The 18,450-nt window shown below is 43.7% G+C and overlaps 2 protein-coding genes across 5 annotated transcripts in view; one reads left to right on the top strand and one right to left on the bottom strand.

Moving 5' to 3' along the window:
* Positions 1-5,868: 5,868 nt before the first annotated feature.
* LOC117510011 (ATPase family AAA domain-containing protein 1-A-like) lies at positions 5,869-7,725 on the bottom strand. The gene is made up of 6 exons (XM_034169618.1): positions 7,713-7,725; positions 7,377-7,577; positions 7,163-7,263; positions 6,954-7,043; positions 6,102-6,271; positions 5,869-5,989 (listed from the first exon to the last, which is right to left on the bottom strand). The coding sequence occupies exons 1-6, from the start codon at positions 7,723-7,725 to the stop codon at positions 5,869-5,871; spliced, it is 696 nt and encodes a 231-aa protein (XP_034025509.1).
* An 8,069-nt stretch (positions 7,726-15,794) lies between these two features.
* Positions 15,795-18,450, top strand: part of fkbp15b (FKBP prolyl isomerase 15b) — a 52,670-nt gene continuing 50,014 nt past the window's right edge. For all 4 annotated transcript variants that reach the window (XM_034171308.1, XM_034171311.1, XM_034171310.1 and 1 more), the window contains exon 1: positions 15,795-15,977. In XM_034171308.1, coding sequence (XP_034027199.1) covers positions 15,928-15,977 — 50 coding nt within the window. In that variant the 5' untranslated portion in view covers positions 15,795-15,927. The remainder of the gene's footprint in view (positions 15,978-18,450) is intronic.

Raw genomic sequence — 18,450 nt, forward strand, 5'->3', positions numbered from 1 at the left:
GCTCTTTATGAACTGGATTCCCTGTTTGAAGCAGATAAACTGCCAAATTGGGTCGGATCCGGAGAAGCATCTGCCAGCTAAAACTTCAAAACCTCAGTTTGACTACACCTGCTCAGATTCAGAGAATGAATTTTGTCAGGGGACAGGAGATTGTATATTGGATATAGTAGAGGATTCTGAGGCTCTGGACCTCCAGAACACTGCTGAGGTATTTTTCCAGTCACTCCAAAACTCTGTAGCCAGTTTGCAGTCACTGCTCCCACAGCCCTCCAGCCTACAAACTGATCCCCGGCTTTCCGTCTCTGGTTCAGCGTTCCACTCGCCTTCTCCACCGTTGAGTTCTCATTTCCACCACAGTCAGTTTTCCACCCATCTCCCTTCACCTTCTGTGCTTCCTCTGTTGCCTGAACCAAGAATGCCACCGTTACCTTTGCCTTCGTGGAATGTTCCCCTAGGTTTAGGAGAGACACCAGAGAGGGGAGAAGAAACGCTGGGCTAAGTCCGGCTGTAAAAACCAGTCAGCGGGCTACTGGGGGGGCCACGGACCCTCCAACTGCTACTGCCTGGGTCGGTGGTCCAAGCTGAATCTGACTTAACTGACTGTGTTCCAGCTCAGGGGTCGCCAGAGCAGCTTCCTTCCTCTCTTCTTCTGTTCAGGTCCGAGGAGAGGTCTGGTGCACTACCGGTCTCTGCAGCCCTGGAAGAGCCAATGGACTCGGCCCTGTTGACGACACAGGTTTGGAGAGATCGTCAGTCTGGCCCTTCAGCATCGACGGACCTTCAGAGGTGCTTGGTGGGCTCCATGTCTGGAGGTGTCTGTGCTCTTCAGGAGCTGTCTGCCTCTGAGCTGGCTGACGAGGCTTCAGTGGGGTCCTCTGCCCTGATTACCAATGGCATCAGTGGTGCAGTGGAAACCAACAGAGTCCATGCTGTTTGACAACTGTGCTCTTCAGGTCCCATCCACTTCGGTGTCCGGAGATGTTCCTGAGGCATTGTCCGCCTGTACTCCCGATGACGTCAGCGGCATGGAGGAGCCGGCTGGAGGGGATCCCGATGTCGTCTGCTTTATGGAAGAGCCAGCCCAGGGGATTCCTGATGATGCCAGCACACCTGTCAAGGAGGATGCCATTCCTCAGCCACAGCTGGGCATCCCTGAGGTCTTGGCGACCACCCTGCTGTTCTTCTTTTGGATTCTGGTGAACCGGGTGGCCACATGGCTGTTGCGATGGTGGGCTCCTGGGGAGCAGCCTTACCTCCCATCTGACGCTGAGACAGATCACTGTGAGCCATCTGACAGTGTACAAAATGTTGAGGCACATCCCTGTGGGCCATCGGGCGGTCCACCTCCCTCCACCATGGACTTCCGTCAGCCGATCAGTCCTGCAGCAACTTCAGCAGACACCTCTAGTTGGCCGCAGGACCACCCTCCTGATGTAGCTTCGGTCAGTTTGTTGTCACGCAGTGCTCCTCCTGGTATTTCTGCGGTCTCCGGCCAGCCATCCAAGCGACCAGCTGACTCTGTTCGTACCTCCTGGTGGCCGCAAAGGTGGCCTCCTGATGACATCTGGGACTCTGGTTGACTTCTGGCATGGCCATTGATTGCTGCATCCGGGTCCTGCTGGTCGTGTGTCTCCTCAAGCCTCCTGAATTTGGACTGTGGTCAGCCACTGGGCCGCGATGTGTCTGCATTCTATGCTCGTGACTGTCGTTTCAGTGTTCCGGGGGTGTTGAGGGCCGTTACCTTCCGGCCCCCTCCCTCTCTCCTGGGTCTGGTGTTTTGTGGGTTCCTGTGTTTTTTTTGGTTATGGGTTAGTTCTGTTTGTTTCAGTTCCATTGTGTTTCCGTTTTTCCCCGTTCTGTGTTGGGTGGTTTTCCGCTGTCGGGGCCGGCGTTTGATGGGGGGATACTGTTGTAATTCTGCCCATCAGCCCGTTTGGCTGGGTTTTTGAGTTGTCTTTATTAATTGTATGTAGGTTTGAGCATTTGGGTTATTGCTTTCGTGGTATTCCTTATCTGTATTCTGTTTTCATGCAGTTGGGTTTTCTTTTGATGGTTAGGTTTTTGGGGCCTTGCTATTTGTTTTCCTTGCACCTTTGATATTGATCACTGACAGATTCACTTAACATTAATTAAATTTCTATACATTATTTTCAGTATGTGTATTCCGGTTATTTTGGGGGTTTCTGTTGTAATATTTTCTGAGGGTACTTTCGTGGATCAGTTCTGGTTTTACACATTTGGTTCTGTAGTCTATTTGGATTTGTCACTTTCTGTTTTCACTCACTGTCTGTTCTTTACTGTGGTACTTAGATTTACATTATATTTATCTTTAGGCTCAAGTTTCATTTTCAGTCACCTTAGGTTCAGTGTTCACGTGCTTTTTGTCCTTCCTTAGTCACCACACCTGTACTAAGTGTTTCGTTTGCTATTTAAGTCCTCACCAGTGCTCTGTTCTTTGCCGTCTGATTCTCTGTCTCTCGTGCTCTGAGATCTCTGTTGTTCCTGGGTCTTCAGGTTTTGTGAGTATTTTGTGCAGTTATTGCTTTCCCACCACCTCTTCATGTTTTTGTCTTTGTTCCACTAAGTTTTTTTTTTTTTTTTTTCTCCTCTGTATGGATTTTTTTGGATTTTCACTTTGGATTGTAATCATTTCAATTTTTGCTGCCTGCATTTTGGAACTTGTTTTCTGACTATTTACAATCATAACATCTTCAGTAAGATCAGAGCTGTATTTCTGAAAATTTTCAGGTGTAATTCAGGTGTAAAAATATAAATTAATTTTTCACATTCATCCAATGGCCTAAATCTTATGGACTGATTTGAAGAGTGAAGGAAGCCACTCACCATCAGGGGGAAAGAAAACTGACAGAGCAGCAGGTCCATGAGGTAAAGTTTGACTGCAGATTACAAACTGTTTCAAACTGGAACTCTGCTGAAGAACATTTAAAACATTGTAACTTTAACCCTCTGGGGTCTGAGGGCATTTTTTGGACAGTTGACTCACCTGGAATAAATATTTTTATATTGCTGTTAACTGCTCTCCCTGCTTCCCACAATCAAGTTTTGTCTATTTTTTTTTTTAGGACAACCTGTGCTTTCAGAATATATATGCTTTTGTTGGGTTTTATAAGTGTAATAAAGGTTTACATTCAAAAATAGTAAAGAAGAAAGTAACACGGAAAATAGTTTTCCACACACATTTATTCAAAACACACAGCAAACTATAATAAACAACTGTTTTGACATTTTATAAAGGTAATTTGAGGTCTTGTGTGAAAGACTGTACAACAAAAAGGTTCAAACAAACACAAATGCACATTTTGAACAATATATACAAAATGGTCTATGCATGATTTTTTTTGTCTTCATGGTGAAAGCAACAGAGTTATCCAGTAACATTCACATGCAAACTAGTGGAGCAATCATGATAGTTAAACACTCTTTGAGCATGTGAGATTGTCATCAGAAGCTCTCCGTCTGCTTTCAGTGATCGCTGTGCTTAATGGCGCAGGGCGCATTTGGAGCCCAATAGTATGTATTCATTGGAGCACCTAGGGGGCTATTCAAATGGGCCAACTAGTAACATATCACTCCTGAAAACAATCTTTGGCTTTTCACGTGAGGTGAATCTGCCCTATGATTGGATTTTGGAAAACCACGGGACGGCGAACCAATTCTGATTGGATACTCACATTGCGCACGTCATCACACTGCTTCTATGAGGTGTACAAAGATGGCCGATGGCTGGGACGTTGTGTGAAATGTAAATAAACAGAATACAATGATTTGCAAATCCTCTTCAACCTATATTCAATTGAACACACCACAAAGACAAGATATTTAATGTTCAAACTGATAAACTTTATTGTTTTTTGTGCAAATATTTGCTCATTTTGAAATGGATACCTGCAACACATTTCAAAAAAGCTGGTACAGGGGCAACAAAAGACTGGGAAAGTTGACGAATGCTCAAAGAACACCTGTTTAGAACATTCCACAGGTGAACAGGTTAATTGGAAACAGTTGAGTGTCATGATTGGGTATAAAAGCGCATCCCCAAAACGTTCAGTCGTTCACAAGCAAAGATGGGGCGAGGATCACCACTTTGTGAACAACTGTGTGAAAAAAAGTCCAACAGTTTAAGAAACAATGTTTCTCAACATTCAATTGCAAGGACTTTAGGGATTCCATCATCTACAATCCATAATATAATCAGAAGATTCAGAGAATCTGGAGAACTTTCTACACGTAAGCGGCAAGGCTGAAACCAACATTGAATGCCCGTGACCTTCGATCCCTCAGGTGGCACTTGCATTAAAAACTGACATCATTGTGTAAAGGATCTTACTGTGTGGGCTCAGGATCACTTCAGAAACCACTGTCAGTTAACACAGTTCATCGCTACATCTACAAGAACAAGTTAAAACTCTACCATGCAAAGCGAAGCCATACATCAACAACATCCAGAAACGCTGCCACCTTCTCTGGGCCTGAACTCATTTGAAATGGACAGACTGTGGTCTGATGAGTCCACATTTTAAATTGTTTTTAGAAATCATGGATGTCGTGTCCTCCAGACAAAAGAGGAAAAGACCATCCAGATTGTTACCAGTGCAAAGTTCAAAAGCCAGCATCTGTGATGGTATGGGGGTGTGTTAGTGCCCATGGCATGGACAACTTACACATCTGTGATGGCACCATCAATGCTGAAAGGTACATCCAGGTTTTGGAGCAACACATGCTGCCATCCAAGCAACGTCTTTTTCAGGGACGTCCCTGCTTATTTCAGCAAGACAATGCCAAGACACATTCTGCACGTGTTACAACAGCGTGGCTTCATAGTAACAGAGTGCGGGTACTAGACTGGCCTGCCTGCAGTCCAGACGTGTCGCCCATTGAAAATGTGTGGCGCATTATGAAGAGCAAAATATGACAACGGAGACCCCGAACTGTTGAACAACTGAAGTCGTACATCAAGCAAGAATGGGAAAGAATTCCACCTACAAAGCTTCAATGATTAGTGTGCTCATTTCCCAAACGCTTATTGAGTGTTGTTAGAAGGAAAGGTGATGTAACACAGTGGGAAAAATACCAGTCCCAGCTTTGCAGTTTTCACTCTCGACAGATTTTGCACCTAAACTTGACAAAATCATTTTATCGTCATGTCACATGATCAAATAGACACATAGCACTGGACATGAACATACATATTACCCAGAGATCATCACTGCACATCTGCACATGACAACAGACACCAAAGGAAATAAGAAAATATCAGCTGAGTGTTGAACAGATGTAGAGAGCAGCACATTCAGCACATGGACCATCTCCACCCACCAAACGGTGGCATCAGCACTAAAGGTCGGGTGACTGCACGGGGTCAAAAGAAAACCACAACGTGTGACACATGGGACAAACAGGGACTGAAACATGCATCAAGTGTTTGGTTTCTAAAGGACATGAGGACAAATCAGGACTCCTGCAGGGACACTTTGGTGTGTGGAGTCAAAAAGACAAATTCAGCACTCAAACTTCTAACATTCTTTTTATTCAGTTAAACAGAAAAACTACAAAATCTGGACACAGTGAAAGTAATTCTGATTTTGTGTGTAAAGACAAGTTGATTTGAATGAGGAAAGCACATTTAAAAATGACTGACAGTGACGGTCAGAAATCCACACAAACAGAACGTTCAGAGTGTTTCTGGTGGTTTCTGATAGACTCCGCCTCCTCTTTCAGCTCCGACTGCTTCAAGGTTTCTGCTCCACGGTCTTCTGTGGCGGGTCATGAGGTCGCGTCGATATTCTGAACGCGAGTCTCATTGTTTGGACCTTGAAGCGAGTCGTTGTTCAGAGGAGGGGTTTCTGCTCAGGGTCTGGTGGTGTTGGGAACAGCGGAGGACGTGGCCTGCTTAGATTCCTTCAGCTTGGTTAAACCAAAGAGCAGGTCCACCTGGGTGACTGGCTGCATCCGCTGCTCCTCCACAGCACTGCAAAAGGAGACACATGAGGTCAGAGGTCACACACACTCTATAACAGAGCAGGCACCTTTAAAATGTGAATATTTGACTCCAGAAACGTGCTGCCTCTCAGTCCACCTACCTTCCACCACCCTGGCTGTCGGTTTGCTGCTCAGTACTCTGCCTCTTCCTCCTCTTGACATGTTCGTAGACTTGATGAATCACAGCGTTTCTGCAAATCTCTTTCAGATCGCTGCCAGAAAACCCTTCTGTCTGCTCAGCGATCTCCTTCAGATCGATGGAGCTGCTCACCTACACATGAAAGATCAGGACACAACATGAGACAGTCACATGGACCATTCTGTTCATTTTGTCTTCTGCTGGTGTAAAAACTATACGTGGGTTTACAAATTCATGATGTGAAGGCAAAATAAAAACACAAATATCTTACATTTTCTCGTGCTAAGATTAGCCGAAGGATTTGTTGTCTCTGTCCTGTATTCTGGAAAAAGACAGATTTTTGTTATTTAAAAGAGAAAAACTGGATATCAAATGAAAATACAAGATATGATTCATTGAAATAAACCTAAAGAGTCAGAAAATGTCTTGCTGTAATTTAAATCCTGTAACTGCAGCTTGAGGCTGGTGAGCGACACTTTGTGTGTTTGAAGTGATGGACTGAGTCCAGATGTTTGGACACCATGTGGACAAGAGGAAAATCATGGTGAGCAATAAATACCGTAACACCATCAAGAAACCTGAACTTTGTTTCTTTCAACACGTGTAATTCAAGTGGTTCCAGCGTGTCAATCAGGTGTCTCTTCAGCAGCCAATCAGGGCCTTTAAGTTCAGTCTGAGCGTCTGCACGGGTTTTTAAAAACCAGGAGACAGAGATGCTGCGTCCTCATACTGTCCACGTGCACCATGTTGGACACGTGTGTTCTTTGTGCAGTGCAGTGAAAATGTGCAGTGCTGCTGTGTGTGCACATCTTACTGGCAGCTTGACATGGAACGCGGTGGGCATCCTCCTCAGAATAGCCGGATCGATGTCGTATGGCCTATTAGTGGCTCCCATCACCATCACCTACAATCACACAAATCACACTGAATTCATGTGCTTGCTCATGGGCTGGGGAAGATTGCAAGCCCAGATTTGTGGCTTTGACTCGCCCCTTAATGTGATAAAGACACGCTGGCTCTTACCTGGCCGGAACCCTGCAGACCGTCCCACAGGCTCAAGAACTGGGCCTTCATCATTGCGATGGCTTCACCGTCCTGGCTGGACCGATTCCTCAGAAATGAATCTGAAACAGCAGAAAAAGCAGCAACATCAAAGTATGAAGACACAATATGAACATCCTTATACAGGTCAAAGGTTAAAACCTCAGTTTTGTAGGTTTCCAAGAGCAACACTCACCAATCTCATCAATGAAGATGATGCACGGTTGAATTTTTGCAGCCAATGAGAAGATGGCAGCTGTCAGCTTCTGGGATTCACCGTACCACTTGTCTGTCAGTGCAGATGCCTGCAGATTGATGAAGTGGCACTCTGAGGCTTTAGCTACCGCCTTGGCGATCATCTTTTTACCGCAGCCAGGAGGGCCGCACAACAAAACACCTGCAAAGGCAAGAAAAAACAAAACAAAACCAAACATCAGGATGTTGGTGTTTCCAGATGGTCAAACAGGGCCTCATTGGGAAATGTGTTCATTTGTGATGATGACTGATGTGATTTGATGACGTGTTGTTGTACCTTTAGGAGGCATGAAGAGTTCGGACTGAGGTACGAGGTCCCTCTCCTGGATGGGCAGGATAACATTAAATTGCAGCGCCTCAATAATATCATCAAGACCAGCAATATCTGTCCATGACTCCTGCAAGAACACACTGTACTGTGAAATCTGGCCTTCAAAATAACAGTAAAAAAGGTCATTCTTGTACAACTTGACTGAGGATTGTTACCTTCATTGATTTGGGATCAATGAGATGAGCTGCAATGCTCATCTCATGTGTTGTGGCTGGCGTGCCTGGCTGGCTTTTGTGTGTCTTTTGTTTCTGTCTTTTGGTTTTCCTCCCAGGTGGTGCGCATTTGGGACTGAGTGGCTGTGTAGCTGAGTTTATCAGGACCTCACCCTGATCCCCTGAGGCTGATCACGTGCAGCTCGTCAGGACTCACAGCTGTGGTGCATCTACATGGATTGGAACATGGTAGCATTTAAGTCTGGAGTACACAGTGTGCATTTGCCAGAGACTCGACCTTGTGACCAGACAGGTGAGATCGTCGTCTCTAGAGCCATCTCCCATCAGTGGATGCAGAGAACGTCCAGGTTTGATGCATGGTCTGTGAAAGAGGAAGGGGTGAGGTCTCACGCTCGTCAGCACACTTCCTGAGGTACGTTTGGTTTTGTGACTAACATTTATACAGTCAGTAAATGTGGTGTCCCTCACACCTTATTATATTGAGCTGTATGTTAGTCGTTTAAATCAGCTTCCACTGCAGTGGAGTTTTGTGAACGGGGTGTTCTATGCCTGCAGGGTGGGAAGCTGATTTGCAATTAAGCCAGGAAGTGTTTGCTGTTTGTACACCTTTGAGTGGTCTCTCTGTGTGTTGAGTGTGGACTCACATAATGATTTCTTCTTTCACAGACTCGGTTGTCGCGGCCACCTGGGGGGGTGTCGCGGGGGTCCTTGGGTCCGAACAGTTTTCTGGCTCCGGACCATTAGCGCTGCTGGGAGCGCACCGCAATCCACCACGCCAGACCGCGCACTCTTTTGTTGTTTTCGTATCACTTCACTGTTATGTTTATTAAACTCTGTTATCCTTTGTACCGTGCTCTGCTTATTTCATACTGGGTCCTTCAAACGTTGGTCGGTTCTCCGGGCTGCGTCCGACACATAACAGTAGTCTCTGGCCAAACATCACGGACCCAGCGGTAGCAGAGACGGTAACGCGCCGGGAAGGTGGCAGCAGACATTCAGAAGTTATCCGGATCAGTTGCGGGTGCTCTCCGCCCGGATGGTGCGTGTTTGAGAACCCATTACTGAATACTGATTCGTGCTCTCTTGCAGCCGTGTTCCTGTGTTTGTGCCTTATCCGTGGGTCGTGGTGGAGTGTGACTGGCGACGGCTTCGCGTCACACTTCGACCGGATAAGAGGTTTAAACGGGAGCTGCAGGAGTGAGTCTGTAATGGGTGAACGCGCACGGCGGAGCTCTGTGGCACGGGTCGCGGTGCTTCCTGTGTTACAGTCGTAGCCCCGTTTCCCCGGGTAATGATAGCTACTGCGTCTGTTGTGTCAGCTCCGGTGTTATTTAGTTGAATCACATTTTTGGTTGTGTGTTACACACAGCTGCGCACAGAAGAGCAGCTTGAGTTTGTTTTCTCAGTTACCAAAGGGGGTTTTTCATTTTTAGCACTCTGGCTCCCTCTGTTGGTGACTGAGGCACATTAGCGTCAAGCTCTTAAGTTGGAACAGGTGTGTTCCATTTGTTTGAGCTTGACGGTATAAATCACTTATTTGTTTTGTGTTAGTTCATTTTGTGTGGGTGTTTTTTGAGTTGGTTTTTGTGTGGGATTTTTTTTTTTACACTATTAGTGTCTGGGGTCGTGTCCCTGCAGTCTGTTTGGAGCACAAAAAGGACCCAAGCAACTTTATGTTAGTCTGTTAGTCTTTCTTTTTATTTCTTTTAGTTTCACCTCCCAGGGTTTGATGGGACGGTCCCCTGGGGGGTGATGGGGGGGTAATTGGGTTGTTTTTTTCTTTTTTTTGTTTTGTTTTTTGTTATGCCCTCTCTTCTCCTCTGACTCCAGCAGGGTGAGCCGTAGAGTCGGCGTTGCTGGAGTGGTGCAGTTTGGTTATGCTGGGCGTTTCCCAGGTAACCTCTGCACCCGGGAGGGGAGGGGGGGGGGTTTGGGGTATTTTCTTTTTATTCCCTCTCTTCTCCTCTGGCTCCAGCCGTGTGAGCCGTAGGTTGTCGGCGTTGCTGGAGTGGTGCAGTTTGGTTATGCTGGGCGTTTCCCAGGTAACCTCGGTGCCTGGGGGGGGGGGGGGGGTTTGTTTGTTGATTCCCTGTTCCACCTCCGGCTTCAGCGCGCCTTTGAGCCGTCTGCCATCGGCGTGGCTGAGGTTTGGGGCAGTGGGATATACCCGCAGCTGGTGGCTGGTTTGGAAGTCGGAGGAGTGGCGCCGTTTTGTGCCGTCTGCCATAACCGCTGTTCCACTCCTCCCGGTTGGCTTCTGGGGTATAGTCACGGTTGGTGACGCTGGACGTGCTTCCAGTTTCCACTGCGCCAAGGGGGTGAGGTTGGGGTTGTTTTGTTTGTATGTTTTTTTTTCTTTCCTTTGTTTTTCCCCCCAGTTTCCGCCCTCAGGGTGTGACTGTGGTGTCCTCTGGGGGGGATAGGGCTGTGGGTCCATCTAGCCATAGACGGCCGGGGCTGGGTCCGTTGGTCATGAGGGGAGGCGTCTCCTGGGGTTGATGGAATGGTCCTCTGGGAGGCGCTGGGAGTCCCCGTGGGTGACGTTGGATCCCAGAGGGACCTCGGCTGTGGTTATTACTCCTGGAGCTGGCGGGATGTCCTCTGGGGGGTGTTGGTCCCTACATGTCGTTGGGGGGGGGGGGGGTGTTAGCATTTTTATTTGCAAGCTTAAGTTTGGGTTTTTCTTTTCTCCCCTTCCCGGGGTTTGATGGAACGGTCCCTCTGGGGGAGGGGGGGGGGGGGGTGTTAGCATTGTTATTTGCAAGCTTAAGTTTGGGTTGTTTTTCTTTTCTCCCCTTCCCGGGGTTTGATGGGACGGTCCTCTGGGAGGGGGGGGGTGGTTTGGTTGTTTGTGTTTGTCTTTTTTGTTTTATGACTAATCAGACTGAACATGGTTGGACAAAGGCTGACCGCACAGGTTTAAGAACTCCTGGCCACACCTGTGCTAAGTGACTGACAGAAACAAAGGCAAAGATGCAGCCAGAGGAGAAGACATCAACCGTTCTGTTAAATGAAGATTCTGTTGGAAGACGAATGCAGATACGGTTTCCAGCCATGGTCCCTGGAGGGGGGTGTTTCTCCTGGGCCAGGTTTGTGTGGTCGCCGGGAGGCTTCCCGTGAGGGTGGGGTGCTGTTGTGGCTGGCGTGCCTGGCTGGCTTTTGTGTGTCTTTTGTTTCTGTCTTTTGGTTTTCCTCCCAGGTGGTGCGCATTTGGGACTGAGTGGCTGTGTAGCTGAGTTTATCAGGACCTCACCCTGATCACCTGAGGCTGATCACATGCAGCTCGTCAGGACTCACAGCTGTGGTGCATCTACATGGATTGGAACATGGTAGCATTTAAGTCTGGAGTACACAGTGTGTATTTGCCAGAGACTCGACCTTGTGACCAGACGGGTGAGATCGTCGTCTCTAGAGCCATCTCCCATCAGTGGATGCAGAGAACGTCCAGGTTTGATGCATGGTCTGTGAAAGAGGAAGGGGTGAGGTCTCACGCTTGTCAGCACACTTCCTGAGGTATGTTTGGTTTTGTGACTAACATTTATAGTCAGTAAATGTGGTGTCCCTCACACCTTATTATATTGAGCTGTATGTTAGTCGTTTAAATCAGCTTCCACTACAGTGGAGTTTTGTGAACGGGGTGTTCTATGCCTGCAGGGTGGGAAGCTGATTTGCAATTAAGCCAGGAAGTGTTTGCTGTTTGTACACCTTTGAGTGGTCTCTCTGTGTGTTGAGTGTGGACTCACATAATGATTTCTTCTTTCACAGACTCGGTTTGTCGCGGCCACCTGGGGGGTGTCGGCGGGGTCCTTGGGTCCGAACAGTTTTCTGGCTCCGGACCGTTAGCGCTGCTGGGAGCGCACCGCAATCCACCACGCCAGACCGCGCACTCTTTTGTTGTTTTCGTATCACTTCACTGTTATGTTTATTAAACTCTGTTATCCTTTGTACCGTGCTCTGCTTATTTCATACTGGGTCCTTCAAACGCTGGTCGGTTCTCCGGGTTGCGTCCGACACATAACATCATGATCGGTTAGGGAGACCCCCTTGATGCCGATCTTCTCCATCTGCGCTTCTGCCTGGAAACAAAAGACACACACTTCAGCAAAAAATAAAAATATATCAAATGATCAATAACTGGCAGCTTCATAGTGGAGCACAGAAGGATTTTCATTTAAAATATATAAATGAATAAAAAACAGATCAAATCTAGGCTTTCATCTCCCATGTGCCTTCTGGAAAACTAGGCACAGTTTGTCCACTGACATCTATAGACGTCTCTAAGGTCTTCAGGCTGGTCTTGGTGTCTTGGTGGCTTCCCTCACTGGTGTCCTTCTTGCAGTTTTTCAGAGACAGATTTACCACAAAGGACCAAACTGTTTCTGTTTCCTAATGATTGATGATCAATCAATAGGAAATAGAAACAGTTGTAAATGTTCATGTTTCCCCTGACCTACCTGAAGAAAACTGGCTATAAAAGTAATGATTTACTCGTGACTTTTGCATTTTGGATTTTATATTTTTCTTGATGTCATGTTGTAGACGTCAGTTTTCACTGTCCTTTTAAAGGGCATCATTCTTGAAATGTTTCCACACAGAAGCCTGATTTTTAAACATCTGGCGTCTTTCAAACATTCAGACGTGTAACAGCTCAAAGGTTCACATCCTGTTTGTTGCCACTGAACACACACACACAAATAAGACCTGCACATAAAGGATGAGGAATCTGATCAAACACCATGTACCTGTTTCTTTGCTTGTTTTTTCTGTTTGGACGTTGGGTCCATGGCTTCAGAATACCATTTCACGCTGTAATAGCAGATGGCACCAGCAGCAGCCATCCTCACCAGCAAGTCCACGGTGTTGTTCTTGGCCAGAGACTGGAACAGGTCCCTAGCACTGGACAAAATGCTTCTCAGCATCTTTGCTGGCCAACGTCAGTCCACTGCCTGGGTAAAGAGGGAGGAAGCATCAGTATGAGTCAGGAACAAGAAGACATTTTATACAGGACACACAGTTTGGATGATTTCAACATGCCCAGAACATGAATGTGCAGAATACATGAGTAATAAATACATTTGGACAAATTCCACTTAATGTTTCCACTGAAATTGCACAATGGCAAAACCATTTTGTTATTTAAAATAAAGTTGAACAAAATATTTGTCCATCTGCTTACCCGTAAACTGTTTCCTGTGGAGTTTATAAAATAAAATGATTCAGCACTGAAAATTTGTGCAAATGTTCTCTTAAGTGGAGCTTCAGCAAAAAAACTGCGATGAAAATCAGAGAGAACAAATGAAATGATCTAATTAATGTATATTTCAAGAAAAATATGATTTTACAAATTGTATTCACTGCAAAATGAGTGGTTGCTATGCAGCCATGCCCCTTAGCAACGACTTCCTATTACATTTCAATAAAGTAATTTTGCTCAAAAATGTGCAAGTGTTGTTTGTGGTAACAAGCTGAAATTTGTTCACTATTTCATCTTCATATAAAAAGGAGGATTTTTTTAGTTACCAGGTCTATGCTACAAAAATCCTTTTCTAAGAACATTTTCGGGTCTCGTCTCATGGCCTAACTGTGTTGTACAGTTTTTGGTATTACAGTTTTTCTGTGTTTAAATTTCACAATGGAATATGTTTATTTTAAAATATCTGTACTGTTAAATTCCTATTTCAGTTTTGTTACACATTTTATTGCTGTAAGTTAAACACTACTCCATTGTTTTCTTTAAAAATTGTTTTTCTTGATTTCACACGATGTCCCTATTAATTTTGCACCCTTTTTTTTTTTTTTTTTACAGTTTATGTAACTGCTCCAAACGTGCAGACTACTGTACAAACACACATATAGACTTATTGTCTGGTTACCCACGGCCAAAATATGGCCATCAGGTATTGCGAAGGCCTTCCGTCTGTCTGCCCGTCTGCCTACCCATCTGTTCTTTTGTCTGTGCTCATCATAAGTCCAGTTCTATTGCTGCCAGGGTCTTCAAATTCACAGGGAACATTCTTGGGACACAGACCTTGAACAAGTTCAAAGATGGCTAACCATGACCTATTCTAAGGGGTCAAAAGGTCACATTCTGTTTCCTAATTTTATGCTCATATGACCAAGGGTATTTTAGCAGAGTTATATTTTTATTCAATATTTGCTTGAAATCCCAAACTAAAAATTCAAGATCTACAGCAACATTCATTATAATCCTAAACTTAAGTTCACATTAAAATGTGTTTCTTCATTAATTGTTGTGTCGTGACATATTATTTATATATTATTCATACTAATCTTTTATCCAGAGGTTATATTTTAAAATGTACAAACATTAAAACGGAAACCTTGTGATGATTAGTTCAATGGTGTCACATGACAGTTTTGCTTGAACACTTTATTTTGTAGTTTGCTAGAATTCACTATTCTTATTATTATTATTTAAACATGACAAAAGTAGAAAAAGTGAAAAATCTGGTGTGACCGGATTTTGACTGATATCTACATTTATGTACAGAGAGGATAACTGTCTTATATAAATATAACCTAATGCTAAAATACCCTCGGCCTTGTGAGCATTGTGGGCTTTATAATTTGAAGTTGTTTAATTAATTATTATGATCCTATTGTCTTATGTACAATTTGTACATGTTCAAATGAAATCATCATTTGTTCATGTTGTTCAACTCAAGGAATATTTGTAGATCACCCTCTGTGCATTTGCAGTTATTGAGATAAATTTAACTCCATAGGAAGTTAGCTTTGAGTTAGCAGAAGTTAGCGTGCAAGCTAAGGTCCACAAAATGTCTTCTAAATGACTCCTGTGGTGTTATCAGGTTACAAAAACAGAGTTTACAGTTTTACAAGTGTTTACTTCTCGCTATCCTTTACATAATATGTGAGAAACATGTATATAAACACACAAAATGAAGCAGTTTTGAAGAGATCGTTTGAACTCACGGTGCAGATCTACTCTGATTGGCTGTCACCCGCGTCACTCAAAAACAAAACGGATCAGATTGAATCAGAATGTGACTTTTTATCCTCTTAAAATACATCAAGGTTAGCCATCTTTGAACTTGTCCAAGGTCTGTGTCCCAAGAATGTTTCCTGTGAATTTCAAGAATCTGACAGCAATAGAACTGGAGTTATGCTGAGCCTTCACAATACCCCATGGTCCCATTTGACGGCCTCAGGTAAAAATTGACTAGTAATTCATAAATTACAGTAAAAATTTGCCTTGAATAGGTTTTCTTGGCTTGATTGTTTTTTGAAGGGGAAAAATGACCAACACATGTATTGTTGAAAAGATATTCAACATAATTTAAAGCTAAAGAACAAAATGCATCCTGTTTAATACTTAGAGAACAAAAAAATGTAATTAAAATAAAATAAAATGTAAAAAAAAAAAATCATTATCAAGATCAATGGACGAAGTCAGATATAGAAATTTTTAAGAGTTTGAAATGAGTTATGGAAGGTCCAGTGACATAGTAATTGAAAAATGTAAACATCATGAAATCAAATTCTACAAACTAAAAGTGGGACAAATTTGGTCGTTTAGACATGAGTTAAAAGCATTAACACTGAGATCGAAAGGAAATGGGACATCTATTTAGTCAACAGTAGGATGAGTATTCTGTGTTATTAGGACAAAAATACAAAATTAAAAAAAAAAAATCATTATTATTATACAAATATTTAAACATGATTTTCAGCATTTGCATCATGTCAATTAGTGCTAGAGTTAAAATGGAATTAAAATAATGGACAGGGGAATCTACTCTGCTCAATCCTGCTCAAAGTTTTGATCAAGCACAGGACGGTGGCGCCATCAAGCGGTAGGCAGGTGTAACCGCTGTCAAATCAGGTGAGGAGTCAGCTGACGTTCAGAAACAGGAAGACGGACAGCGGAATTTTAAAAGACACAGACGGGTATCGCGTTTCTCTGCATGTTTCATATTGTCAGCAAAGTTAACTAGTCATCTGACAAAATGTTCGGCGGAGACGATGAAGACGGGGATTTCTTGTCTCCTACAGGAGGGTGAGTTAGTTTTCTTAGCACTCTTAGCTTGTGTGCTAACTGTTAGGCTGAGCGGCTAATGTTAGCCTGCTGCTCCTGTGTCTGGACCAGACTTTTACAAATCTCGCACTATAACTTAAAAGGTGTTTAGTGGAAACCTTTCACTTCATATTAGGGGGAAAGAAAGTACAAGGTATTTTTTTTGTGATCATTTTGTTCTTAAATTAAGGCTTAATGGATAATTAAGTATACTTAATTATCCATTAAGCCTAATTTATTTATAAAATTTCATACTGTACAGATGATGATGAAATTTTATAATCATCACTCAGGACAAATCTACTAAAATTATACCATCTTCTTGCTGTCAGCTTAAAGGAGTCGTACTGTGCCAACTCGGGTACACAGCAGATATGGTTTGAAAAAGTCCCATGATTATTTAATGATGATTTAAAGGTTTGTTTTAGACACCCAGTGTCGCAGACTGAACGGTCCACTCCTAAAAATCGGTCTGCCTTTTGCATCTGTGCATGCATTATTTTGGACCACAGGAGCACGTCTGATATGGAGTCTCTTCACCCAAAGCAATCAAATGGATTAATGGGATTATTAACCATCAGATGATAAAGATAAAAACTCTTAAATCATTCTAAAGTCAGTTGTAAGCAGAAACAAGGCCGTTTTAAGCAGAAACGAGATGAAATTCTGTGACATTTTTAAATGTCCGACGCGCAGTGAATGCAGCTCATTTAGCTGCATTCTGTGATTCTGTGATCGCTTCAGCCGCCTTTTATGATGAAATAATGCTGAATTTATGTGGAAATGATTGTTGTACAAAACCTTCAGATATCTGTCACTGAGATAGATGATGACTGGTGTGCAGTTTGAAGTAGAAATGAGGTGTTAATCCGTGAACCGTGTCATCAGGGGGGACCGATTTTTTTTTTTTAGGGGGACCATTCGGTCGGCAACACAGGGACATACATCTAGACATTAGCCTGTACCTGTTCCTCACACTGTTTGACCACATTGGAAGTGTTGTACAAGTTTGAATACATTTTGTGTATTTCACAGAACTGAACTGAAATCCGAACCATAACCAATTTATCTCCCTGGAGTCCTCGGAACTTGCTGGCGCATCTTGATCAACTTTGTCATATTTCTATTGATAAATCAGTGACTGAATATCACTGAGACTTCATTAGACCACTTTCTGAAACTACAACTTCTTAGCTGTAGTTTCCGTCTTCCCTCAAGACAATCCGTCACTTTCAGGCAATCCCAGATGAGAGTATCACAGAACCACTTGACATCACTGCCCCTCTGTACTGATAATGGTTGCAGCGAGTGTCAGTCTGGGATTCCCAGTAAGGATTTTATTGATGTGGACATCAGAGTTTGTGACTCATGGCAAGATGAAGCCTTGCTCCCTCGGCCTTGGCCAATTGCTTCATCAAAAGCACACTAAGGATTACTAACATTTACTAGTCTAATAATGTAACAGGGCTGAATGAAAAGCAATGCTTCCATTTTCTTTTTCCATCAAGAGTTGGCAGCACTGGCACATAACAGTTTTCATATGTTCTGTAGCTTCCCCTCTACAATCTCAGTTAGTGGAAAGCTGTCATTGCGAATGGTTGCTTTGTTATTGTGGCAAGAATGGAACCCCGTGAAAGAAGCTCGCCATCCATTCCATTTTAATCAAGGAGCTGTCACGGAGTTCTTGACAGCAGTAGGTTTTACAAACAAAGAGTTGGACGACGTCTGTCAGCAACCATGTTTCACAAGAAAAAAGTCAATGAATTGTTTCCAGAGAACCAATGTATACTACAATCCCTGGCAAAAATTATGGAATCACCGGCCTCGGAGGATGTTCATTCAGTTGTTTAATTTTGTAGAAAAAAAGCAGATCACAGACATGACACAAAACTAAAGTCATTTCAAATGGCAACGTTCTGGCTTTAAGAAACACTATAAGAAATCAGGAAATAAATTGTGGCAGTCAGTAACGGTTACTTTTTTAGACCATGCAGAGGGAAAAAACTCTGGAATCATCCTGTCAATTTTCATCCCCAAAACTAACACCTACATCAAATCAGATCTGCTTGTTAGTCTGCATCTAAAAAGGAGTGATCACACCTTGGAGAGCTGTTGCACCAAGTGGACTGACATGAATCATGGCTCCAACACGAGAGATGTCAATTGAAACAAAGGAGAGGATTATCAAACTCTTAAAAGAGGGTAAATCATCACGCAATGTTGCAAAAGATGTTGGTTGTTCACAGTCAGCTGTGTCTAAACTCTGGACCAAATACAAACAACATGGGAAGGTTGTTAAAGGCAAACATACTGGTAGACCAAGGAAGACATCAAAGCATCAAGACAGAAAACTTAAAGCAATATGTCTCAAAAATCGAAAATGCACAACAAAACAATGAGGAACGAATGGGAGGAAACTGGAGTCAACGTCTGTGACCGAACTGTAAGAAACCGC

This window comes from Thalassophryne amazonica, chromosome 5 (genome assembly GCF_902500255.1).
Source record: "Thalassophryne amazonica chromosome 5, fThaAma1.1, whole genome shotgun sequence".
NCBI classification, from domain to species: Eukaryota; Metazoa; Chordata; class Actinopteri; order Batrachoidiformes; family Batrachoididae; genus Thalassophryne; species Thalassophryne amazonica.

What these genes read in the sequence shown, in the direction of transcription:
- LOC117510011 (XM_034169618.1), bottom strand. An exon ending in GTCTGCAGGGTTCCGGCCAG is followed by an intron (nt 7,044 to 7,162) that starts GTAAGAGCCAGC and finishes GTGTGATTGTAG; the next exon opens with GTGATGGTGATGGGAGCCAC. An exon ending in GACAGCCAGGGTGGTGGAAG is followed by an intron (nt 5,990 to 6,101) that starts GTAGGTGGACTG and finishes CTCCTTTTGCAG; the next exon opens with TGCTGTGGAGGAGCAGCGGA.